This window comes from Anolis carolinensis, chromosome 5, assembly GCF_035594765.1.
Source record: "Anolis carolinensis isolate JA03-04 chromosome 5, rAnoCar3.1.pri, whole genome shotgun sequence".
NCBI classification, from domain to species: domain Eukaryota; kingdom Metazoa; phylum Chordata; class Lepidosauria; order Squamata; family Dactyloidae; genus Anolis; species Anolis carolinensis.
In genome coordinates, this window is record NC_085845.1 from 24,814,648 (window position 1) to 24,842,578 (window position 27,931).

At 38.2% G+C, this 27,931-nt stretch overlaps 1 protein-coding gene and 1 long non-coding RNA gene across 2 annotated transcripts; one reads left to right on the forward strand and one right to left on the reverse strand.

Annotated features, from left to right (window-relative positions):
• Nucleotides 1-8: 8 nt before the first annotated feature.
• Nucleotides 9-4,072, forward strand: LOC107983313 (uncharacterized). Its single transcript, XR_010006680.1, has 2 exons — nucleotides 9-2,841; nucleotides 3,077-4,072. It is a non-coding gene; the product is annotated as an uncharacterized LOC107983313 (long non-coding RNA).
• dnajb14 (DnaJ heat shock protein family (Hsp40) member B14) lies at nucleotides 3,315-27,045 on the reverse strand. Its single transcript, XM_003225729.4, has 8 exons — nucleotides 26,638-27,045; nucleotides 19,253-19,427; nucleotides 14,412-14,557; nucleotides 12,492-12,674; nucleotides 11,931-12,025; nucleotides 10,229-10,338; nucleotides 8,638-8,810; nucleotides 3,315-7,136 (listed from the first exon to the last, which is right to left on the reverse strand). The coding sequence occupies exons 1-8, from the start codon at nucleotides 26,768-26,770 to the stop codon at nucleotides 7,012-7,014; spliced, it is 1,140 nt and encodes a 379-aa protein (XP_003225777.1). The 5' UTR covers nucleotides 26,771-27,045; the 3' UTR covers nucleotides 3,315-7,011.
• Between the last annotated feature and the right edge of the window lie 886 nt (nucleotides 27,046-27,931).

Genomic DNA, 27,931 nt, shown 5'->3' on the forward strand with positions numbered 1-27,931 from the left:
TTGTGATCCTCTATAGAGGTTGGTTGCATGATCGTTTCAAGCCTGGGTCTTCCAAGGTGTTTTGAACTTCAGCTCCCAGAATTCTCCATCGTTGGTGAAGACGGCCGAGGCTTCTGGGAAATGAAGTCCAAGAAAGGGTTGGCCGCCTAGAGGTTGGGAATCGCAGGCTCTGGTTCAGGCATGGGCAAACCTGGGCCCTCCAGGTGTTTTGGACTTCAACTCCCACAATTCCTAACAGCCTGGAGGGCCCAAGTTTGCCCATGCCTGGTGTAGATGCACCCATACTGGAGAGTCCAGACAGATTCATACTGAGAGATATAATCTGCCAGGTAGTAAGGTAAAGGTTTCCTCTGACGTTAAGTCCAGTCATGTCAGACTCTGGGGGTTGGTGCTCATCTCCAATTTCTAAGCCGAAGAGCCGGCGTTGTCCGTTGACACCTCCAAGGTCATGTGGCTGGCATGACTGCATGGAGTGCCGTTACCTTCCCGCCGGAGCGGTACCTATTGATCTACTCACATTGGCATGTTTTCGAACTGCTAGGTTGGCTGGAGCTAACAGCGGCCGCTCCCGCCGCTCCCGGGGTTTGAACCTGGGATTTTTCGGTCTGCAAGTTCAGCAGCTCAGTGCTTTAACCCACTTCGTCACGGGGGCCATATGATATGCCAGGTAGCTATATGATAATAATAATAATGATAATTTATATTTTGCTTTTTTCCTTCATGGGACCCAAAGAGGCTTACAACATATTAAAATCAGTGCAATTCTAGCTGGCCAAACAATTATTCCCCTACAAAGGAAGTAGCCAGGCTTCAAAGCGGTTCTTTGATTGAGGGTGCTACTCCAGCTCGCCAAACAAGCATTCCCCGAGTTATAACACAGCCAGGCATTGAAGCTGCAAGGCTATTCAGTGCAATTCAACCAGACCATCAAAGGATTAACCTTGGTAGAAGGCAGCCAGGCGTTGAAGCAGCGAGGCTATTCATTGCAATTCTAGCAGCCCAAAAAAACCATTACCCTAGAACACACGTACCCAGCCTCTTAAGCAGCAAGCCTATTCCATTGTATAACAGCTCACCAAACAAGGATTCATATAAGAAGAAAATGGGCAGACTTCGAGGCTGCAAGGCTATTCCACCTGGCCAACAAATGATTCCCATAAGCCACAACAACGCATGGCCGGGCATAGCTAGTATTTTATAGAAATGCAGTTTTAAGGTGATTTTTTAATAGAAATATGTATATTTGTTGAATATTTGCAATGTTTATATTTTTTAATTGTGTGGTAACCCACCTTGAGCCGCAGGGAGAGCCAGGTAAGAAATGAAAAATATATTATTGTTATAGTTCACAGCTTCTGGTATTCAATATGTTGCCAGTTTTAGAAGATTTTAATATTTACTTCAGCATTTACCTTTGCCATTTTAGCATATAAATGTTTTATACAGTTTTAACTACCATATTCAATACTGTGTTTTAACCTTGTTCTTCACTGTGTTTCTTAATATCTAATTGTATACGTTTCTATGCTATTCTGATGCTTGTACATTTTCTGTTGCTGGTCATCGACTGTAATAAATAATTACAGAATAGTTCACAGCATCTGCTATTCATTAGCAGTCTCCTATCCAAATATTAACAAGTGGCGATTTTGCATAGTTTCCAAGATCAGATGGAATTTGGTCCTTTAAGGGGTTTAGGGTAGAGGAGTCTGTAGCTATCTTAATGTTGAACTCAAAAATCCTATTAGTTTGATGCAGTGTGTAAGATCATTGGGAATTATGACAGCTGTAGTCCAAGATAATATGGAAGGCTGCAAATTATTCACCCCTATACCAATATTACCAGTACCAACTCATGTAATGAAAAGTCCATTTACCAAAACAAGGATGAAAATAGGGTTGGGTTCAATAGCAGCAGATACGTTTCCTTGGATTGTGAGCTTTCACCAAATAAAAAAATGGATGGGAACAAAAAACACAGTCAAAAAGTAATTGAGAGATTCAGACAAGACCTGAAACACTGAGGGTTACATCCAATGTGTAATGCTGTTCTAGTAGGTATGGTATTGTTAATAGTTATAGAATTGGTCCTACCGTGTTTCCCCGAAAATAAGACAGTGTCTTATATTAATTTTTGCTCCCAAAGATGTGCTAGGTCTTATTTTCAGGGGATGTCTTATTTTTCCATGAAGAAGAATTCACATTTATTGTTGAACAAAAAAATGAGCATTTATTATATACTGTACAGTAGTTGTCATCACAAACCAGCATAACCAGACAAACTGCGAATCCTATCAAGAATTTCTTGTTACTACCATTATTTCCATGTACAACTGGTATGTACATTTACCAATCCTGCATGCTCTGGTGTTCTATTTGGCAGGCACTGGGCATGCTTCCAAACAAAAACTTTGCTAGGTCTTACTTTCGGGGGAGGCCTTATATTTAGCAATTCAGCAAAACGTCTACTAGGTCTTATTTTTCGGGGATGTCTTATTTTCGGGGAAACAGGGTATTCTAGGACACAATACTAATCCATTTCCTCAATATCCATAATTTTACTGATAATTGTGATACTGCATGAGCATGAGTTTATTTTTCTGGAATACTGCAGCATGGTTTACTTTTCTTAAGGCCATTTGGCATTTTTTATTGTGTCAGAAGCAAATATACTGCAAGTCACTTCTGGTATGAAAAGAATCGGCCGTCTACAAGCACGTTGCCCATGGGACGCCTAGGTATGTTACCATCCTGCTGGGAGGATGTCATGTCCCTACATGAGAAGCTAGGACTGACAGAAGAGAGCTCACCCCATCTTGCGGATATGAACTGCTGCTTCAGGTCAGCAGTTCAGCCGGCACAGGGGTTTAATCTTTTGTTTATGAGTATCAGAAGGGCAGCATCCAGATCTGGACTCTGCTAAAGAGATACTCTTTAAGGTGGAAGTGCATTTCATTAACCTTTCTCTCCAAAAACAACAAAACTAAAAAAAAACCCCTCTAGAAAGTTGGAGAACTCTCTGTAAGAAATGGCTACAATGAAAGGGGAAATTGATTTTCTCACTTTCCTTTATCAGGAAATTCCACTGGATCAACATTCCTTGCAGCAGTAGAAGACCCTTTGATTAGTAGAGTGGCAAGAGTGGATCAAACCCATGAAAACTGTAATTAAAATTGTGAATGTTCACAAAGACATAGTGTAGTTGAAAAAGATGAACCACAACATTAATGTAAATAAACTGTCTCTGTAGTTTGCCTCCTTTTTATATACGAGTGCCTGTATGTGACAGAACTAGAGAATCAGATAAAAAAAAATATTCACACCGAAAATAATTTTATTTTGATAGAAGTCTGATATTACATTAGGTAAGTACAAATTAGATTTTTAAAAATCTAACCATTAAACCTACAGTTAAATGACATATTTCTTGTTAAGATGCCAGTCTTAATTTCATAGAATTTCATTTGCAGGGTGTCTGTTATAAACTGGTAAAGCATGATTCACAAATAGATCTCTCATCCTATCAGCCCTTCCAAAACGAACACTGAAGCCCCTTCCAGTTTAAGAGCTTCCATGAGACATATCTGACAGTTCAATTTCTAAGCACACTTACTTAAAAATAACTTATTGCCAATGTTACTCACTGTCAAGTTAAGCTTGTAGAGTCTGACATGTTTTATGAAATCCCAACAAATTAGTAGTCACTATCAGATAGTCATCTTTTGGCAGCAATTGTTCTGAAAACATAATTGGTCTGTAGGGCATTGGTATTTTTTTTCCAATGTATTAAGTGCAGAAATGATTCTGTTTATCTTAATGTTCTTGGGAATACACATTGCACATGGAAATTCCTTTCTTGTAAAAACTAGGAAGTCTTTTCTCACAGCGCACACATTTTTGGAATATATTTTATTGAGAAAACATATTATGGTTTTAAAAAGGTTAAACATGAAGAGCTGCATCAACCATTTCAGTCTAATGAGTTGGCTTCTCCATCAACTATACGAGATAAAAATGTTATGTTTCCACAAAACTGCATCAAAGACCATTAAAGTTTTTAAACTGTGGACTACCAATGGATTCTTCCGCATTTATTTAATAATGACAAAGTGGCTTTCTTGTCTCATAGGAAACTCATTACTCAAGTCAACTTAAACAATAAAGTTCTTACAGATTAAAAGACTCCCACCCCAATGCGTAAAAGCTCCTTTGTAGATGTAAGCTTCTTGTGAAACTCTTTACTGTATACATCAGGAGTAAGGAAAGGGTGGCGAGCAAAGCCTTCTTGAGCCACTCCATTTTTTTTTCTTTTGGAAAAAAAATTGCTTTCTTGGAAGCCCCCACGACTGGTAATATTACATTCCTTGGGAAAGGGGGGGAATAGAGCCCTTTTTGGGGTGGCAGGGGAGGGGGGAACATACATATAGAAACAAAAGCATTTTGAGGGGTTGCAACCTGTGGCAGGTCCCTGGGAAACAAAATTGCCCACTATTGACAAACATATTTGTTGGGAACACACTGAACACAGTACATGTTTACTCGGAGCTAATAAAAAGGTCATCTTTAAATCATTAATGCTGTCCACATTAACATATTCCATATCCAAGTAAGTTCCACAATTTTGAAAGATACCATAAATTCATGTATTCTATACAACTAGACAGCCAAAAGGGTCCATGTGTGACTCTTCTGCCTCTGCAATGTGTGAAGTCTAGCAGCAACACTTCAGTCCCTAAATTCATGGTGAGTGGCTGAACGAGAAAACATACACAAATCAAACTGGAAGTGGTTGAGAGTCCCACATCAGTTTTTAAAACTTCCAATTGGGCAGGGAGATGGAGTCACTTGCCGTTTCTCAAGTTGCTCCTGACACACACACACAAAAAGGGAGATGGGGGACAAGCAAAGCTGTAGTCCCTGGATGCTTGCAGGAGTGAAAATACTAGTGTATTCTACCTTTTCTTTATGGGGTATTGGGGTAAGTGCAAAAAAGATCCTGGGGGTTCAAAAGACCCCCAAGTGCCTACTGTAAATGAAAGGAAGCAAGTTGAAAGTAACTATTACTTGTGATATTGCATGTAACATTTTAAGTAAATTTAAATTAATTTTAAGTGAATTTTGCAAATTAAACAAACTCTGTAATTCACAAAACAAACTAAAAACCTGTTATTTTAAAACATTTAAAACATTCTTTACTTAACTGAGGTTACTTGTGCAACTCACAGCCATCCTGTTCTGCAATTCTTTCCCCTCTGAAACACATTTCAGATATATATTACAAAAAGTTTATACAAAAACAGTTGTAATTTAGACAGTGGCTCTGAAACTATGCTGTAGGCTTCTGGATAGTTAGCCATTCAAAAGCCTTAAGTATGTGTAGAAGATTGGTTTCACATAAAAACTTTGTGTCTAAGCAGTCCTATCAATCAAGGAAAATGGATCTCTTTAGAAATGTTTGATCTATTTTTAAAAACTTACCTGTATGAATCAGACAACACTGAAATTTACTACGGAAAAAGAAGGTAATATATTCTTACCCAAATTAAAAATTCTGATAGAAGCTGAAATAATTCTGCAGGCTTGTTCTATTTTCTAAGATAAATCACAGTTTCTACCCTTTACAGCAAATCATGGAAAATTAAAAAAAAATTATTTGGAAGTAGAATTTGATGTGCAGTAGCTTACAAACATTTACTAAAATCTTCATTTCTCAGACACCAGGTCTGCCATGTTTTAGTGTCTCCAAAACTGCACATTGCTTTTACACTAATGAAAGTGACTACATGCGTGCTTCTTATACAAGTCCTCAAAATCTAATCACCTTCATTACATTCTTGCTATTCAACGATCTTTATAAAATTATATTCGGCACACATCAGGACTGAAACACTTGCTCCATGACTTCTTACTTGGGATGATTGGGCAAATCTAAGTTCCAGGTACAACTAATAGCAGCAATTCAAAACAACCTGAGAATCAGCAAAATGGTTCAAAGGCACAAGGCTTAAGTTCAGGAACAACTTTCTTAATTAGTCTGATGTCCAGGGAAATCAGTGCTACAGGTTAACAAAAATGCTAGGCTGCCAAAAAGCTATTTTTAAACACCAATGTATATCAAAGCTGCTTACAGATTTACAAAATAGGAAATTCCATGCCTTCCATGTTGAAAGAATTTGCAACTCAAAATGTTAAAAGGGTGGGAGACGCAGCAGCAGCACTGTCTTTATTATACCAGGTTTTCTTTTAGCATACCAGAAGAGCAGCATGCTAAATGGAATGTTTGTATATTCCGGTTTTAGGGTGACTATATTTCACTTAGCAAGAAATAGCCTGGTATAGATTTCTCCAGTCACTGCTTAGATATGAAGTGTTAAAGCTGCAAGAGGAAAATGCCAGAATTCTGGCAATAAACTGATTTAATGAAGTATTTTAACTAAAAATCAACATGACCCATTGAAAAAAAGATACTAAGTTCCTTCAAGTTAGAACTTTATGCAAAAAAAGTTATCTTTTCCTTTCAATTTCACACACTTGATACCTGAATAAAGAATGATGTAGTCGTATCATTTATTCCATCCATGAGATTAAAAGTTTTAATGACTCTAAATATGCCTTAGAGATTTTAACATTTTATATACACACTAGTGTTCTTCCCCACACATATTTACATGGCAAGTATTTCAGAAGGAAAACCACTATGTTTACATTTCTACAAGTAAAGCTAGCCAATCTGAGCTGCTTCTTCCTTGTAGAAGAATTCACAGAAGCATTGGGAGTAAAATTTAAAGAACAATTCAGTGATGTAAACAAACCTTTTCATATACTTCAGACTAAGTAAAGAGGCTATTAAATGATATTGGAACTTCAGGATAAGGTTTTTGGAAACAGCTACACAGTAGTTTTACATCCCTCTTTTTTAGCTGTCATGACAGAACAGTATTTCCTCGGGTTTTTTTCTTTTTAAACACATAGATATTGTGTACTTCAGTTCAGTGCAGGCCAACATATAGTTCATCCTCCTCGATAGAGGCTGGTCAATCGTTCTAGTTCTTTGCAATTATCCATAGAAATGGCTTCTGCTTTCCTTCGAAGTCGTTCATCTCGGTACACTTTTGCTGCATATAGTAAATCTGTTTCTTTAAAAACAAGAATGAAATGTGAGAAAGATTTAAGCACTGTAACACCATACTTCTGTATTATATCAACACTAAATTAAAATAATTAAAACCCATATACCATCTTCTGAAGAGTGCTGTCCTGGTATGAATAAAATCACGAAATGTTAGTTCTGTCCTCCCCTAATTAACACCATCTCTCCAAAAGTATGACATGCTTGATGGCAATGAAAGCCTTTGAAAAGATCTAGGATAACCTTAGGTCTCCTTGTTTATCTATCTGCAAAGTCTATCTTGAAGTGTTATCGAAGGCTTTCATGGCCGGGATTCACAACCTCTGAGGATGCCTGCCATAGATTTGGGCGAAACATCAGGAGAGAATACTTCTAGAACATGGCCATACAGCCCGGAAAACATACAACAACCCTGCTATCTTGAAGTTTCAAGAAAGTGTTTTGGATCCAAAATAATGTCTAATTTCCAAAACAGATATTTTAAAAATCGGTACTTGACCTTGTTCTAGCAACCAAACGTCTTGCTCAGGAAAGGTGGTATCAGTTTCTGGTCACCTGAATTGATTGCACTCCCACCTTCTTTACAGAAGCTGCAGCCCTATATATCTTACCAAGGGATTTATTACATTCTGAACCTAAATGATTGCCTTTTACCTAATAAGATGTAATAAGCCAAGAATGACATGGATGTGGCCAAAACATTTTAGTTTGAATTCTTAAATCATAACAATCAGGACCAGATCTGCTCCTCTGTACAGCTTTAGTATACATGAAATAATATATGGAATAATACCTTCTAAACTGGCCCACAACTGAGATAGAAAATCTGTGTGCAGTATCTGGCTGGATGTGATGTAAACAGGCTAGCTTAAATTTACGGACTGGATGACAGTGATAGCTGATTGTATGCATTATACTAATTGACAGGGAAAATGTGTTATCAGTGTTTGTAAATACATCTGAAAATAAAATTTAAAAAATAATGCAGGTGTTCAGATCACAATTGCTTCTGTTCTGTTGCATGATTTTTTGTGTTTTGAGTCTTAAGGTTACAGAAATTTTTTCTTACAAGTTTCTCATCAACAATTCTAATATGTCTTCCACCTTTTTTGGGGTGGGGTGGGGTAGAGGGTGGGGGAGATCACGGATTCAAAATGCTGCAAGTGACTCTTACAGCAGCCTTATGAGGAAGCCCAGTATTATTATCCCCATTTTGGGAAATGGAGGAGACCAAGAGAAAACCGGTTGGCCTAAGACCACCAGCTGCTATCATACCTAAGCTTAGATATTACACTACTATTGGCTCTGCAAGCTCTTGCTATATGTAATATATGATAACATGTGAGTATGGGAATGGTGAGGGAGGTGAGAATAATCTCAAATTTGACATGACAAACGGTTAATCTTCTTCAGTTATCTTCCCTTTGCCAGCATCTCCTATATAAAGTAAAACATTATGCGAACATTTGAAAAAAATATTAAATGTCAGGCTGAAAGCTCAAACTTACTTTGCTGTCTTTCTTTCCAACAGTTATTTCGGATGTTTGACACATAGTCCTCTTCCACACTCTTTTCTATCTTCTGCAAATTTGGACCTTTGTATTCATTTTTAAAGTCTTTGTTGACATAATAGGGAATGCGCAAGTTTTCGGTCTTCATCTCAATGGTCTGCCCCGAACCCCTGTAAACAGATTCCATACTGACTGTTGGCCTGTGTGATTATTGCAAACTCAGTGATCAATAAACAAAGGTCAGAAAACAAATGAAAAGATTTTAAAATGACTTCAATATGGATAAAAGGTTACTGTAAATAGCTCTTTACAAACATGTTACTCTCAGAAAATGTCCCCAAGATCTCTTTGCACATACCTTTGATGATATCTATAAATACTATTAACTAATTCACAGAGCCAATTTCCTTTGGTAAAAGATGCACTGGTATTTTTGTGAAAAATGTTTCATCAAAATATACATTGTATAGTGAATACATTTTACCCCACTTTTCTTCAAAAGAGCTTAAGGCAGTAACATACATAGGCCCACTTTTATTCTCTTGACAATCCTGGGACAGGTTGGACTGAGAACAGCTGGATCTAAATGGTTCATATACACCAAGTAAACTCTCACCGAAAGCACAAATCTACGTCTTCGGACCAGCTGTCCCAATCTGGTACCTTCCATAAGTGTCATACTGCAACTTCCATGCTATACGGGAGGTGAATAAAACTGAACACACTTAGAGCACACCAGCTTTGGGATTGCTAAGCTACCTGTTACACCACTTTTTTAAAATTGAGAAGAAACTAACAACAAACACCAGCAATGTTAACAACCACAAAACTGAAGAACATAACAGGAGCCACTTCCAAAGCCATCTCAAAAGCTAATAGTCTCCTCACTGTAGTCTTTGTGTTTGGTTTTCAGTATACCCCTTTTATCTCCCTTCGTGTCTTGGTTTGCTACTGTTCGGAGCTTGTTACAATAAAGTAAAAATTTCCCTAGGTTTTACTGTTGTTGTTTATTACAAGAGCCCATACTAAATATCCTGAAGGTCAAACAAAGAAAAGTTATTGTTATTCATTGAAATAAGGGATAAATACAAACTACCTTATGGATGAATACTTTGCAGAATAAAGCTTTGGTGGTAGAAAACTATCTGATAATGGAAATAACCACATTTATTCATCACCCTTGGAAATTCCATGCTATCATGAGTTCTGAAAGACTACTGTTTCATGCAGCTGGAAACTGACTAGCCATTAGCACTGCTATCTTAATAGACTTTAGTAGAAAGAACTATTAGAAGTAAAAGAAAATAATTTTTAAACAAACCAAACAAAACTACATAAAATTTATTTCCCCATTATTGCCACTCACATTTCAATTTCTAAAAATCAAATACTGCCTTACCTTAAATCTTTGCTTGAATTAGTAATTCAATTTTTTTTTGCAGAGAATTTACCCAAAACACTACTATTACACATTAACTACTGCACATTAACAAGTGGGAATTATCGTGAAACTCTTAAGGTTCAGAGACATAACTCAAGTGGCATAGAACACTGATTGATCAACCCGCCCAAGACTGGAGTCACTTACGATCTTGGATATAAGGAATAAGGAGGATTAGACACCATCAGCTGGCTCAGCAAAGAGACAAGGATCAGCACAATAATTGGCATTAGCTGAATGAACATAGAGAATCCACCCTAGAAAATGAAACAGTTGGACAAATATTACTTTTTTTTAGTTAAAAGGAAGATAACTCTCTTGTTGCCCTGCTGTGCCTTAATTAATAACAATTTGAAATCAAACCCCTATCTAACCATAACTTGAAAACTTACAAAAGAATCCAAGCAACCTAACCAAGCATGCTTCATCAATGATAATTTTTTTTTTTTGGTAATGCAAGACTGGTTTCCTATCTGTATCCTTCATCTCCTTTCCTGTCAAATTTTGGTCTCTCCTAAATGGATGCACTGAACAATTTAGTTATCCTTCCCCCCACAAAAAATACAAACAACTAACACATATTCCAAAATATAAGCCACCGGCCAAGTTATGGACAACACATTTTCAAGTTTCAGCAACTATTGCAACCTTGCCACTCTCCAAAGTTACTTTCTAAACTTCAAATTCCATTCATTTTAGCTAAATAGAAAATATTTTTTTCTTTCAAAATCTCAACATGTATCTCAAATGGACTAAAGATTTACGAAATAAAATGGACAGCACAGGCATTCTGCATGTTTTGATGTAATTTTGAGTATCATATACTTTAAAAATATATAATCTGGGCCCCCAATGTTTTGTTGCTTATTTTGGACTTTTTGTGTAGATCATTAGATCCTGTTTTTGCCTGGAAGATTTTTGAATATTTTGCATTCTATAAATCTTAATTTTGATTAAGGTCAAGCATGTCTATGCAACAAGGAAGTAAAATCAAAATGAGAACTGTCATTTCTAAATATTACTGACATTTCAATATGGAAGAATCCATTATTAATAAAACAGCAGCTATTTGTTCTTCTTTACAGTAATATCCTAGTTTGCAAAGTTGATGTTAAAGGCAGCTGATATTACCATTATCCATTGGAAATCAGCTTGACGCAATTTAGGGTAACACTTTTTTCAAGGTTATAAAGTGCAACATCTGTAAACATTGTACTTCAAAAGTAAGCAAGGGCAAGTATTCCATCATGGTGACACATAATCTAATTTACACTGTAATGCTATTGGGAACCAATCACACATGGAAGAAGACAAGGATTCTTTACCTTTAAGAGTTGAACAAAAGCAAGTGTAATCGGCTCCTCATTCACCTAGCCAACACTGAGGGCTGAAAGATGGCTCCTATCCCTCTATAGGTCAAATTATGCCCGAAGTATGGCTGTACCTAACAGCATTGGGTCCCTAGTGAAGCATAGGCTGAAACTTGTTATTTCTGACCAGAGATGGACAATTCCACTCCCTGCTAACCTGCACCAATCTGGGGGATGGCATGTCAAGGATCCTTTTCAGGCTGGAAGTTCCCTATTTCTGATGTGAAACATCTCTCAAAAATGGTACATACTTTCCTGGGAGTAAGCTATCATGAAGATAGCGAAGCATACATATGATTCTACCATTATTATTGAATATGTAAGTCATACGTAATATTAAGATTTTAACTTTTTGTATCAGATTAATATCAAGGCACTGACTGACTTAATCAAGCTTCCCAGCATACTACTTTTTAATTTTAGCCCAAGTAAGAATATCATAGCAAAGTTAAGAATTGCACCATTGAAGATAAACATACATCACCCCTCTCCTCTTCTCTTTCATGTCCACTGTGGCGATGCTGATTATGATGACTATATCCAGACCGTCCATTGGAAAAGGAATGCACACTACCTACAAAGGAAGCAATATTCAAAAGCCCATACTGAAATACACATACAATGAGAAAAAGAGATTTCACCATACTCATATGGCAGCAACATCATAATGTAACATATAATATAAAACAAGATAAATATCCTTTTGCCCTTTCAAGAAAACTATAGAACATTTGGTCTTGTTGAGTTTATCTTTCACTGGAGCTTAGCAGTTGGTGGATGAGATAAGCTTTCACAAACCTCTTCTTCAGATCTAGGAAGGGTCAATTAAGTTCCACATTATGTAACTCATGGGAATTATGTTCTCATCCTATGGGAACCTTCCCAGTATCGTCCAATATTAGCAAGCAATTATAGCTACAGTGTTTATAGAATGTTAAGCAGACTAGGTGGTAAAAATAATACTATAGTAGAATTGGTAAGGGAGAGATTTAAGATTAAATGGTAGGAAATTGATATATTTTTTTCAATGGGTAAATTACCTGTTGGAAATGCACCTCCAAAGAACATATTGAAAAGGTCCTCTGGAGTGATATCTGCTTCGCAGCCCCTGTGGAAGTTAAATCTGCCATTGCCAGGATGACTGCATTGTTCTTCACCACCTGTGAGGTCATATTGCTTTCTTTTTTCTGGATTGCTTAACACACCATATGCATTTCCAATCTCTGAAAAGCAGAACACCAGAGAGCAGGGAAAGAGATAAAAATCATTTATACATTTATAGAAATAGCAAATGAATTGGCAAATTGCACTTTTATTCGGTCGTGAGACACTCAACTAGAAAGCTTGAACTCCAATGCACATTCATAGTAATATGTATGGGAGTTAGTATGTGTTACATTGGTTAAAAACAATAACATTTTGTCCTCCATTTTCTTTTGCTGTGAAAACAGCTGGGAATGTATACCCATAGTAACAAGATCAACAAGCAACACACTGTAAAGGTTTCTCGTTAATGTGTCAATTGTCCCATAAAGCATGTGCAATCCTGAATAAACCTACAAATCTGTCTATGCCAGATTTTGGCAACAGATTGCCCAGGAAAAGAGAAAAGCAGCGAAATGTGATTGCCTGAAAAAACAGAAGATTTTTTGGAAAAAAGTATGGTGTTCTCTATTTCTGAATAGCACTTGAAAACACTTTCCCTCTTCCACTCGCTTCCAGGGAAGACTGTAAGTGAAATTACTGGGCAAGGGAAAGAGATGTATACTGTTTCCAAATTCTCTTTTCAATCAGCAAAGGGATTTGCTTTTAATATACAGGCTCTCTTGCTTTCTTATTCCTAGAATCCAGTTGAAGCCATTCAAAAACCTTTCAAACCACACCCTTCATTCTGAGATACATTTTTCCCAAATATCTTCAGAAGGTCCTGTGACTCTTCATTCCACCTGCAAGTAGTTTTAAAAAAATAGCAAGGAACTTTTGTTTTGCAAATTGACTGGTGGAGTAGGCAGTTATGGACACATGCATCTTATTTTCTCTTTTTATTTGAGACCCTCCTTATTTCTGCAGTCCCACTTGCCACTGGTTTCTCTTTCTGAATCTCACATTCCATACCAAAAAGTACAAAGGAAAGATGGCTCAGAACATTTGCACCAACTTCATTTATTTGGGGAAAATGTTCTGCAAATAGATACTTCCTATGCCTAGGTAGCACACACCAGAGAAAGCAAGTCAACATTTAATGTTAAGAATAAGACTTGCACTGGACTCTTGGTTATGTGGAATAACATAAGCTAGGGTCTCAGTCCTCTGCCATCTTTCTTTCCACTTTCAGTATGAGTGGCAACATGCTGAGTGGCGGGGTATAAATAAAGTTTTTATTATTATTATTATTATTATTATTATTATTATTATTATTATTATTATTATTCAGTTGGTGGAAACACACTCCACAGTCACAGGCACTTCTATATTCTTGCTAGCAGAAATAACTTTTGGCTTCCAAATCTAAAGAAAAATTATCTGTTTCTTGACCATGTAAGCTAACAGTACAGTTGCTGTTTGGGGTACCACTTTATGAGAAAGGTGGGTTAATAGTCAGAATCAATTCAATAAATGATTATCAGCCCATGTTTCTACAATGCAGGCAGTTCCCAAGTTATGAACAAGATAGCTTATGTAACACTGTTCTTAAGTTGAGTTTGTTTGTAAGTTGGAACAGGTACCTATTGAAGTGTAACTACAGCCAACAATACACATTTTTAGCTTTGGATAGCATAGAGGAGAGTTAACAACATAGTGGCGTTAGTTTTGCTGTCTGTGCCCCTGTTCAAAAGATTTCATCTCCCTTTCTATTTTTCCCCCATAATAACTTTTCCAGGAGTTAATTTCCCTTTTGAGGGGTAGATTTCTTCCCTGAATTTTCTCTCAACTACAAAAAATGAATCTTGAAATATTACTTTTAAAAGCTTCTGTTGCTCCTGGTGCATGATTTTTGTCTGGGTGGAACTTCAGAGCAAGCTTTCGATAAGCTTTCTTCAAGTCTTCTTCACCGGCATCTTTGGACACTCCAAGGACTTCATAATAATTTTTACATTTCTTTATACTGCAGGAGAACAAGAAGTAATTTTTAGAATACAACGCCTTAGATGAAAAACCAAAAACAACTAAGCTTCAAAACACAATTAAAAGTTATTTTTATGGTTTCCAAGGCTATGAAATTAAGGTTAGGTTTTCCCCTGACATTAAGTGCAGTCATGTCCAACTCTGGGGGTTGGTGTTCATCTCCATTTCTAAGCCGAAGAGCTGGCGTTGTCCGTATACACCTCCAAGGTCATGTGGCAAGCATGACTGCATACAGCGCCGTTACCTTCCCGCCGGAGTGGTACCTATTGATCTACTCACATTTGCATGTTTTCGAACTGCTAGGTTGGCAGAAGCTGGGGCTAACAGTGGGTGCTCACTCTGCTCCCCGGATTTGAACCTGCGACCTTTCGGTCCGCAAGTTAAGCAGCTCAGCGCTTTAACACGCTGCACCACTGGGGGCCCCTCACTATGAAATTAGTTTCACCTAATACTGCTATTACATAAAATACTATGATGTATACTTGTCTTCCAACTTACTTTACTCATCATACAACTGCCCATGAAACATTTTCAGTCGATATGCATGTTTATGAAGACTAATTTTCTGATTTCAGCAGAATTCTTAGAAAACCACTTTGCTACTTGATGCAATTAAGTAATGGTTTATATAAAACAGACACATTACAGTTAACAAAGTAGTGTGTTCCTATGCATTATTTATTTAATTGAAAATTTGGTACCAGAGGCAGAAATAATACAAAAAGAAGAATAGATTCACATATGATTAAAAAAGAGCAGACTTTTCATCCAAAACTAACAATCAGGTCTAGTAGGTGTTGCCTAACTAAACATTGCAAACCTTCTGGATATAGCTATAAAGCTTCTTCCAAAATGCATATAGGGATGGTTTTCCCACTTTCACCAGCCTTCTTATTTCCATTTTGATGGTTAAATTTACAGAACTATTTATATTTTTGGGATAGCCGGTGATACAGGCTTTCCCCCCTTTTCTTTCTGTTTTGCATGATTACTAAAGGTTTTTCAAGGTAACTGCTATTTACCTGGCCTGTGGTAGACAGGCACACAGTCTGCAGTAGAATTACCAAATTAGAATTATATTCTCTCTGAGCTCAAACTTTGTTGCATTGTTTACTGCTGACATACTGTTACAAACTAACACCAAAGAAAAACACTTTGGTGGAAAAGGAGTTTCTTTCGTGAGGGCTTTGCTAATTGAAGAATGCCTGCATGCACATTTAAAACTGGAATTTATTTGCATGGGGCAATAAAGAAAACGATTTCCCTTTTTTAACGTATAACTGAATGTTTAAAGCACATACATAAAAACCTGTCTTAGCTGGTCATTTAATTTCTTACACGAACAATATAACCTAAGGATTCTCCAAATAAGTAATATATGCTCAAAATTAAAGTTAGGCTGAAACATGAGAGTGCACAACATTTTGATCCTTGGCCCTGTTGCAGATTACTATTCATGAAGGCAAAGTGAGGGTATCAGACCAGTGATATAAGTAATAAAAAGAGGTTTCAGACACTAGAGGAAAAATGTGCTGGAGCAGAACAGCACAACTGGATTGACCAGAAAAGTGATGGATGTTCATAAGTGATGATCTCATTTTTTTTATTCCTCATCAAAATCACTGGATATTAAATAGGAACTAAAAATAACTAACTTTTGGCTCAGTTTGCTGTTTGGAATTTATTAAGAGGCATGTTGTATCAGATTGAAGAACCATCTTCTTAAATAAATAACTCGCCGAGCAACCAGATATCTGTGGGTAACCTCTAAGCTGGACTTAAATACAGTAGTATTTGCTGGAGACATTGAACAACTGGCTTTCATTTGTTATCTGACACCAATGTGGGGAAACATCCATCTCACAGTGGGACTGGGTATGTTAAGCTCTCTAGTATGACAGTGGGCAAAGTTAGTAGTGTTTGCATCTTGGGAATTATGTATGAAACTGTGTAGGGATTTCTCAATGGGATTTGAAGGTATTTTAAAGAGACTGGGTGGCCATCTATCAGGAATTATTTGATCGTTATATTTTTGTAATATTTAGAAAGCATGATTGACAATTTGTAAGGTTAACAAATTACAATAACTTCATTACATTATTTTATTCATTTATATCCCACATTTCTTCAATTTATGGCAGTTAAGGCAGATTACAAGATGCTTAAAAAAATCCAGAAACTTCTGAAATGAGCAATGAGCCTTATGGCACTTGAAAAGCTAAAAGATCCATAGTGCTATTCCTCTTCATAGAAGAAAGTAGATTTCTACCCAGAATTTGGCAAAGTTAGTTTTCTGGGACAACAACTTGAACTTGGTTAGGTTGAACTTGATGGCACTGAATCTCTTCCTTGATTTAAGAGCTATGAACAAGAAAAGCACCACTCTTATGTAAAGTGAAGAATCTAATTGATCCCCTCTACCAACAGGTTTTTATGAGTACAAGATGAGGCATGAATTACACCTATCTCCCCATCTGAGCTGCCCCTCTTGCACGCACGCCCGTACGCACACTCACACACACACCTCCCCTGCTCCAGAGCTGGAGGGCCCCCAGAACAGATCTGAGGTGACGATCAGTGTAAGGGATAAATAAGGTCATATAACACCTCACTTTACTAACAGAAACTTTCTCTTCGTAGACAGAATTAGCTGGATTCCATAACAGGAATTTGAATACAATTGCACGTATTCCTGAGATAGCATTATAGGAACATGGTTCTGAATTTCCTTTCTATGCAGCCATTGTTATTTGTTCTTTACTAGAAAACTACTGTACATTCAGCAACCTTTTTCAAATAAAATCTTACTAAACTGCTTAACTAAATGAGCAGCCTTCTCCTCAACTACTCCTACTGTATTTGCATGATCACTCAGTAATTATGCAATCCGTAAAGGGTGATTGCATCTTGCACTGTTGTTCTCAGTTGAGCAAAACTGTTACTGAGCAACAGAGTGTTGAAGTGCTGCAACGATCTAGATTTGTGTACATTCTCTTGAGTATAGGATATAGAATGAAATAATATATTTAAGAGCCTGTTTATATTTCTACTTAGAGGACATATTATTCAACTTTCATTAATAGCAAAATAACAGCAAATCTCTTAGAGATCACTTCTGCAATGTTCTCTCAACACTCCTGCCCAGAGATATTCACAGTAGATTTATAGCCACTCAAAGTACTGTGGAAGCAGCTCTGATATCTCTGTACTGAAAGAGGATGAGGGTCAGTGATGTAAAATGGTTAGAATTTCTGGCTGCACCCTCTACTGTCAAACATAAACACTAAACCTGGACGTAAAATTGAAAAGACTTGGGACCACAAAAAGTTCTTTCCTTGAATAAGGGAGACAACAAAGAGAACCAGTGTGGTGGTATGATCAGAGTGCTTGAATAAGAAAGTGTGGGCTCACAGACATGGTGCTCACTAGCTGACCCTATGCCAGTCACAACCATTCAGTCAATTCTACCTTAAAGAACAGCTTTTTGAAGGTAAATGGGGAGGAGGCAGGAATGAAGAATAACCTTATCCACACATACCTCAAGCCTTTCTGATGAGAGGCAGGATAAAACAGCACTCAAACAAAATACTCCTAGACAAATGTGTGGCTAGGTCATATATACCAATTTTTTAAATGCTTGACCCCATAAACACTTGGACAGGTGAAAACTAAGTGGTCTTCAACCTGTGTGTGGCCCTCAGGGAGATGCACTGTCCAGAGCCTTCAAATGTCACTGTGGCCCAAATTTGAACTTTTTACCTGGAGGCCTGCAAGAACAGTAAACCATACTCAATTCCCCATCCCATAATATATTAGGAAGTTCTCAACAGAAATGGCTTTCAGCTGTGATTTTAAGCACTGAAGAGCCTATCCTAGGACCACTATTTTCCTTGAGATCCCCACCTATGCCCACCTATTTTACTTTATGTGGTTTATAACTGATCTTATTCCTCTTACATTCTACAATGATAATCCACTATATGCTTGATTATCTCACTCTAATTGTTAAAGGATTCCAAAGGAATACTTTGAATGAACAATACCAGGTCTGTCCCTAATTATTTATCCTACACTGTACATGATTATGATGGAATAATCTAAATTGTAAGGAAATATTTACTGCACAAGCAGATATGAGGTCAATAAATTGCTAATGCATACATGAAGACAGAATAACTAGAACAGAAAACACTTATCCCTAACTTTATATGACATGTACAGTCTAATTAAGTTAAACATCTTCCATGTAGACAAGAATTCAACAACTTGACACAACCAGTGCCTGTACATGCAGAATTTTCTTAGCTATCACATTTATTGTGTTTCAAACTATTCTAAACCAAATTAGACTTTGGCTGATAACATAGCAGTTACCCACTCAGTCCATGAGAACCTCCTAAAGCTGAAGCCACCTAGCTCTTGCTGCCATTGGTGGTAAGATGGCAAAACCAAAAATGCAAAATGGGTTAACCACACTTGCATAAGAACATTCCAACCCTATGCAACAATACTCTCCTACAAGATCTATTCAATACATGAGGTCATCACAAACCAAATATTCTGAAGTATAGAATGAATAAAATACACTGGTGAAATCTGAATGGGACTCTAGATAGTACTGATACATAAAGCCCAATTGTGTAGGGAAAGAAGCCACTAGTTTATAAAGCCATACCTTTGTACTCCTTCCACTTGATCTTTGGTGTATGTCTTCCCACTTTCACCTGCAGCAGTTGCACTGCTGTCCTTCACATTATTAGGTTTACTTTGATCACTGCTATTTGCTGGTTTTCGACAGTATGCACCACTCCCAGCAGCACTCCCATTCTTCATAATTGCTTCCAGTAACACTACAGAGAAAAAAAACAGAAGCATCATAAAGACAGGTGTTTGTGACACAAGAAATGTATAAAATATAGGCCACTATAAAATAATTCTAAAGATAAAACGTTGCTTCAAGGAAGGGGAAAAAGAGATTGGAGTTCTCAAAGTACAAGAGAAGAATGTCCTTTCCCCCAGAAAATCTGAGACAGAATGAAGCAGTTCTTCCCAGTCATTGTGAGAAAGAGAAACAAAAAGACAAAGGTATGTGTGTCTGTGAAGATAGCATCTTTCAAATGAGACTGAAAAGCTATGCCCTTTTACACCCCAGAATCCAATAACACCCTAAGTTCTTAGAAATCTTTAAAAAGAAAAACAAATAGAATATATTTTCCTTCCTACAGTCTATGCCACAATACAACTAAATAAGATAGACTGCTAACTATATAGGTACCTTTCAGATTTGAAGTATTTGACATTATTAAAAAAAATCAAACGACTGATGTTCCAACCTTACAATTACTACCCAACAGTTCTAAATCAACAAAATGTGCCCATATTAAAGTTCAAAAATACTTCTTTGAATTAATTTAAATGTTAATGAATGCAATCTTTAAATACAGTTGTAATCTGGGAGCATTTCTACTTAAATCAGATAGATTCACATCTGAGATTTAAAATATTTAGGATCACAGTGCCCTTCTCTTGCCATAACACGACATTCTACATTTCTACTCCTGACTTCGGTAGAGGCATCATACATTATTACTAACATACATTATTATTATTATTATTATTATTATTATTATTATTATTATTAAAATAATAAAAAACTTTATTTATACCCCGCCACCATCTCCCCGTGGGGACTCGGGGCGGCTTACATGGGGTAGAGACCCAAACAACATAGAACAAAACATAGGCAACATAATACAAATCACACTATAAAAAGATAAAACAGTAATACAATATATCAATTAAAACAAAAATACAGGATAAAAAATTGCATTTAAAACACATAAATGGTAAAATCGTAATAAAAACGGGATAGATTATTAAAAACCCTCTGGGGCGGATTAATTAATGACTGTATCTCCAAAGGCCTGCCGAAACATCCAAGTCTTCAGTTGTTTCCTGAAGGAAGGTAGAGAGGGAGCCAACCTAATCACCCTGGGAAGGGAGTTCCAGAGTTGGGGAGCCACGGCCGAGAAGGCCCTCTCTCTCATCCCCACCAAACGCATGAGGAGGGTGGAAGTGAGAGAAGGGCCTCACCGGAAGATCTCAGCGATCGGGTGGGTTCATAGGGGACGACACGGTCACGAAGATATTCATTGATATCCCACTTTATCTCCCCAAAGGTGACTCAATGCACATCATTATTCCTAAACAATTTTCACTGACTGTCACTCTTACCAATACTGCACAGCAATGCTGTGAATGTATAAAAATATGATATAGAAAACTGGTATGTATGTCTAAAAAATATTGCTTAATAACTAGGAAAATGTGTGGGGAAAGAGGACATTAGTCATGCTGAGTCAAGAGCAAGACTAGTACACCTACTATTTTGAAATGGATTACATTGAGAAACATAAGGAATGAACTGGGTCTTCATAACATTAACTAACTGTTAAAACCTGTTTCTGGGGGATTGGGGATGGCTGGTTTCAATGAAAGAAACAACCCTCTCTTCTACTGGGGTAAGCAAATTAAGATACAAAGAGAGAAATTAGGGTCACATGGGACTGCAGATTATATACAACTGGGATGAAAGAGCAGGTAAGAAAAAATATCCTTTTAAAATATTTGCTGAAATTGCATCAGGCACTAGGATTCCAAATTTGCACCATGGGTATATAGTGAACTGATGGAAATAACCAATCATGCATGCACTAAAAATGGCAAAAAATTCTCCAATGTGGTCCACTAAAAAAATATTAGTGATACTTATTCCCCTAAGTCTAAGGCAAAGCCCTAGAATCGCTCTCATTAAATTAAGTTGATGGATTGAAAGAGATTCTGACAGTAAGTTCATCAACTTTCTTTATAATGCAGCTTATGATTTAAATTAATATTTAGAGAATATTTTTTAAACATTAGTCATCATTTGAGTATCTCAAATAAGATTTTTTTCCTGCTGGTATATATAACAAGGTAGAGAAATACTATGTTTTCTCAGCATCTTATTTTCAAAATTTGAGTGAACAGGTGGGACAAGCCAAAGATTAAATCAAAGATTACATTAAGGAAGGCATCCTCAAACTGCCCTAGGCAGCTTGTTCAAATGGTCAGGAATTCTGGGAGTTGGAGGCCCAAATAGCAGTTTGAAGATGCCTGCCTTAAAGCTATGTACACAATTAAGTCCAACACTGAGTTCAATGGCTCAGTGTCATTTCTGATTTATTACTACCCTAAGGCAGACTAGGGTAGTTTGCCTTAAGGTAGTAATAAATCTGAACACTGAACTATGACTCTAGAAACCAGGGTTCAAATCCCTGGTCAGCCATGGAAAACTATAGGGTGACCCCAGGAAAATCACACTCTCATAAGAAGGCAAAGGCACCCCCCTTGAATGAAATGTACCAAAAATGTATACCTAAGGTCACTGTAAGTTGGAAAGAACTACAAGGCACATGAAACAAGGGAATAACCTGTAATGAGAATTTCCTGGTCAGATTGTTCAGAGGGGCTTGCTGCTGCTATCCTCTGAGGTTGGGAGAAAATGTCTTGCCCAATATCATCCAGTCTTGTTTTTGTGACAAAGTTGGAATTTAAAACCTGCTCTCCCTAATCTCACAATAAAACCACTACACCATGCTGGCTCTCAATGGAGCTTACTCTTTGATAAAGGAGAATATCCTAACCTGCAAGAAAGGTGCTCCTATTTCATTTAGTAGAATTCATTTTCAGTTAAATACAGGGGATAGTGTTGGCATATTTTTCTATATCAGTTTTGTGACATGTTGCAAAGGCTAGTCGTAACTAATGTGAGCTGTTAAACATGTGATGCAAACTATAAGTGATCAATACAAAGCATTACATATACAACAAAATGAAGTGTTATATACAGCAACAAGAGCTATATATATTTGATTGTTATTTCAAAAAGTTGGAGGATTCAAATCTTTCTCTTATGAAATTGTGACTTCATTTATTAGGCTTTTAATGATTTGGAACAACACTCTGTGAATTTAAAAAATCTGCATATGGGCTCAGTCTGAATGTAGTCTCAATTAACTTGGCATGTTTCATTATTTGAAACATATGCTTATGTTCCTGCTGTAAAATATGGCCAAGAAATATCAAGTCGTGAATTTCAAAAGAGTTTAAGGGGAAAATGTTTCCGCGATTAAAATTAAATGGGCAATAAATTGCTGGTTCTTATATAGGAATAATGTAATGTACCCAAATACTGCAGCCTTTGCCTCACAAAGGATTGTTGTTTTATGCTATGTAATTTTGCAATGCTTTCTGCAAAAGCATTTACTACCACCAGCTATCTGCTACAGTATACATTAAATTGCTGATGGCACATTTTCCTTCTTCAGAGGGCTTGTAATCAAAATAGGCCAGGCAACAGTGCTATGACTTGTAAGACCTTAGAAAGGCTACAATACCTCAAAACATTTACCTGGTTACAGTCTCACTGAATTCAGGAAGGCTTACTTCCAAGGAAACAGTTTTAGTATTATGCAGGAAGATGGTTGCAGTTTTATTAATACATTTTTATTTTCTTTCTATCTGATCAATTTGAGTTCCTTTTTGTAGAATCTAGAACTGCAATTTTAATAAACAATTTTATAGTTATATAGAGTTTGATTTTTTTTTAATTGAGAAGGCAACCACTTTATATTAAAAAGAACCAATTTAACCATGGTATTTATAGAAGACTAACAGGAAAGCTGATAGTCACACATCTGAGATTACAGATATCTAACAGAAGTAGGTCATACTCCTTTACAACAGGCCTTCCTGAAAATTCTATCTTGGTGGAAACTGTGCAACACTCTCCAGACCATGCTAAACTGCAACTCCTAGTAGCCCTGTTCTGCATATCAAATGGAGAAGAGTGCTAGTTGTCCAACAAAATCCAGAAGGCCGCAGAATTTCCACAATTGCTGCAGATGATATATATGTATTTCTTTGCTAAGAAGGAGTGATGCTTAGAGTGGATTTGTACATCTTCCTACCATGTAAGAGACTCTTGAAAAGACTTGAAATCTCATAATAGTTCTCACTCCTATCAATGAGTGCAACCTCACATAGTGCTATTACATTAAACCTCATCTGTAGCAACTTAAGAGTAAATCCCACTTACTTTTCTTAGACAGTTCTGGATACCACTGCATAATCAGTGTGATTGTTATTTATCGTGACACTCTATACACTCACTCTGCCATTCCTAAAGACACCAGACAACATCTGATCTTGGAAGCTAAGTAGGGTCGGCCCTGTTTAGTACTTGGTTTAAAGACTACCAATGAACGCAAGATGCTTTAGGGTACATTTCAGAGAAAAAAACTGGTAAAACCAGCTTTGAGTATTCTTGGATTAGGAGACCCTTTTGAAATTCATGAGTTTGCCATAAATCAGCAACCAATTTAAAGGTGTGCGTGTGCACGCACACACACACACACATAGGGTCTACCAAGTTTACTATGGCTACCACTTTGGTCTGCACATTCACAAATGTGCCTATCATAAACCAAATGGATAATATAAAAAGGAGGGAGAGAAAAAAGACTAGTTTTATTTTAGCAGGAGCTTTCCATGGATATAAATCCACTTTTTCAGATCCCCCTTCCTTCTCATTTTGATGATACAGGAGGCTAACAATGATATTTCTTTGAAAAGTCATGTCAGATTGCAACTGGGTAGTGTTAAGACTACAACTCTATACTCACTCACCTGGGCGTAATTCCCCATTGAACTTCACAGGGCTGAACTATAAGGCAAGCAATTTTTGCATCTAACACTCAACCATCAGATAAACTGTGACGCTGTTTGCTTAATTATAATATATATGATGCATCTTCAATGTCTTCTCCATCTGAGGAGAGAATTGTGCAGCTGAACAATAAGTCCCAGCATTCCTCAATGCTTGTGAGCACAGCAGTGTAGTAGCACCACCACTGCTTTGGTTTGAATCTTGTTGGTTAACCCAAAATAAAGACCCACTAGCTCAGATATTGAATGGTGAGTCATTAGTTACAGTCCACAAAATTTTGAGTGAGCAGTAGAATTTATGCCTATGCGCATCAATACTAAGTAGCAGAGCCAGCATGGTGCAATGGTTTGAGCTCTGGACTATCACTCTGGAGACTAGGGTTCGAATCTCTGCTCATCCATGGAAACCTATTGGGAGATCTTTGCAGACTCTCAGCTCCAGAAGCGCCCATGATAGTTTCACCTAAGGGTTGCCATAAATCAGGAATGACTTGAAGGCACACACCAGCAGAGCCAGTTCCTTGGGAAATGTATTTGCTCCACCCACATGCACAACCTTCTGAATTTCTGAGTTTGCCAGATATGTGAAAGGAGAGGACAAGGTGGCAAAGACAGAGATGCGATTATATACAGAAACATTCTCCTTTCTCTCATGGAGAAGTCTTATGGGGCCCAACCTACTCCATGCACACAATCCTGAAGCAGGTATACACACTTGAGTACATGCATCCTGTGGCTCTCCCTCGCACAATGTCTTTAATCATAAACTGAATATCCCTTATCATGAAATCCCAAATGCTCCAAATAGTGATATAGGCCGTCCCAGAGTTACAAACTTTCAACTTACAAAACTCAGTTAAGAACAGGGGTGAGACAACAGGAGTGAGAGAAATCTACCCCTCAGAAGGTAAATTCACACCTGAAAGAATTGTTATCATGGGGAAAAGGTGCCTCCACTGAAGCTTTATCACTAATCCTTGTTTCCACAACAAACAATTTTTTTTCAAAATCTAATTATCACAGTGACCGACAGTGAGGTGAAATCTTCTGAACAGGGACACAGACAGCAAAACAAACACCACAGGGATATTTACCCTTCCCTATGCTATAGAAAGCAAATATGTATGTATGTGTACCCTTCCCTATGCTATACATAGGGATGTATGTGTGTGTACTCTTCCCAATGCTATATAAAGCGAATATGTATGTACCTTTTCCCATGGTATACAAAGCTAATATGTACATACAGTATATACAGTAGAGTCTCACTTATCCAAGCCTCGCTTATCCAAGCTTCTGGATTATCCAAGCCATTTTTGTAGTCAATGTTTTCAATATATCGTGATATTTTGGTGCTAAATTCATAAATACAGTAATTACAACATAACATTACTGCATATTGAACTACTTTTTCTGTCAAATTTGTTGTATAACATGATGTTTTGGTGCTTAATTTGTAAAATCATAACCTAATTTGATGCTTAATAGGCTTTTCCTTAATCCCTTATTATCCAACATATTCACTTATCCAACGTTCTGCTGGCCCGTTTACGTTGGATAAGTGAGACTCTACTGTATATGGCTGGAGTTGCCCTTAAAAATATACTTGTTCTGACTTACAAATTTAACTTAGGAACAAATCCACAGAACCTATCTTGTTCGTAAATTGGGGGCTGCCTGTAGTAGCATTGTTGTTGTCCACAAGCTTTTCTTTCTTGTCCAAATTTATTATTTTCTAAACTGTGTTATCAAAAATCCTGTAGGCATTCCAAATAATAATAATAATTTGTTGTTTCCTGGCCAGAATCACTGGGTTGCTGCGAGTTTTCCGAGCTGTATGCTCCTGGAAGCGGGCCAAACTCACAGCAGGCCAGTGATTCTGGCCATGAAAGCCTTGGACAACACAATAATATAATAACTTCTTGACCCGCCTCCCCTTAAGACAGGAGGAGGAGCACGACAGAGTCAAAATACATAAACAACAACGTTAAAGGCAGTTAAAGACACATCAAAAGGCAGTAAAATCAAATCAATAGTTGAAGATAGGGTTTTAAAAGCATAGGCAAACTTGGGCCTTGCGGGTGTTTTGGACTTCAACTCCCACCATTCCTCACAGCCTCAGGCCCTTTCCTTTTCCCCCCCAGCCGCTTAAGCGGCTGAGGGGGAAAAGGAAAGGGCCTGAGGCTGTGAGGAATGGTGGGAGTTGAAGTCCAAAACACCCGCAAGGCCCAAGTTTGCCCAGGCCTGGATTAAAAGGACATTGAGGAGTCAGGAAAAGGGGAGCAATCGTACCCTTGGCGGCCTGGGTCGGGTAGAGCCTCTGGGCCTTGTTGAGGAAGCGCTGCGCCCGCTCCCGGTTCCCGGCCTCCAGGGCCTCTCGGGCGATCCCCAGGCATTTCTCCGCCTCGTCGCGGTTCCCTTCCATGGGGGGCTTCTCCTGCCGCGGCTCCTCCTTCCGCCGCCGCCTCCGCCCGCCGCAGCGCAGAGAGAAGGGGCCTGACGGGGCCAGAGCGGCGGCCAAGCAGGCAGCGAAGCTCACTCCGCGCCCCTGCAGCGGCTCCCGGCGGCGGCCTGCACCGTCATGGCACCTCCCGGCTCCTCATGCCTGCCCACCCGGCCCGGAAGCAAGCGAGCAAGCAAGGCCCTTTGAAGAGGAGTGGAAACGCCGCCGACGACGACGACGCCACCGGCCGCAGAGCTCCTTCTGCGCAGGCGCATAAATAGCGCGCAAGGCTTTCCCTTCATCCTCGCTTATCCCGGTTCGAGCCTCGCGCGCTGCAGAATGTATTTTTTGACACTCTTTTTGACAATCCTGGGAGCTGTACTTTTCCAAGGTTCTTTATAGCCTTCTCTGCCGCAAAGTGGGCAAACTTCGGCCCTCCCTCCAGGCGTTTTGGACTTCAGCTCCCACAATTCCCAAGTATTGGGATTTGTGGGATTTGAAGTTCAATTTAAGCCCCTTCTATACTGCATATAAAATCCACATTCATTTGTGTTGTCAAAGGCTTTTTTCGTGGCCGGAATCACTGGGGGCCCATCCACACAGCCCTATATTCCTGAATATCAAGGCAGAAAATTCCACAATATCTTTGAACTGGGTTAGCCGAGTCCACACTGCCATATATTCCAGTTCAAAGCAGATGATGTGGGATTTTATGCAGCTGTGTGGAAGCGGCCTGTTTTCCAGAGGTGTGGCCTTGTTCCAGAAGCATTTTCTCTTGACATTTCACTCACACCTATGGAAGGAAAAAGGAAGAGGCCGACCAAGGGCAAGATGGATGGATGGTATCCTTGAAGTGACCGACATGAACTTGAAGGAACTGGGGGCGGCAACGGATGACAGGGAGCTCTGGCGCAGACTGGTCCATGAGGTCACAAAGTCGGAAACTACTGACCGAATGAAGACACTTCCCTATATCCCAAGATCTGATCCCAGATTATCTGACAGCAGAGACTCCAATATAATCCAATTCAAATCAAATATGGGATCAGACCCTGGGATATAAAAATTGGGTAGGAGGTGCCTTGGACCGCAAGATCCAACCAGTCCATACTCCAGGAAATAATGCCTGGCTGCTCACTTGAG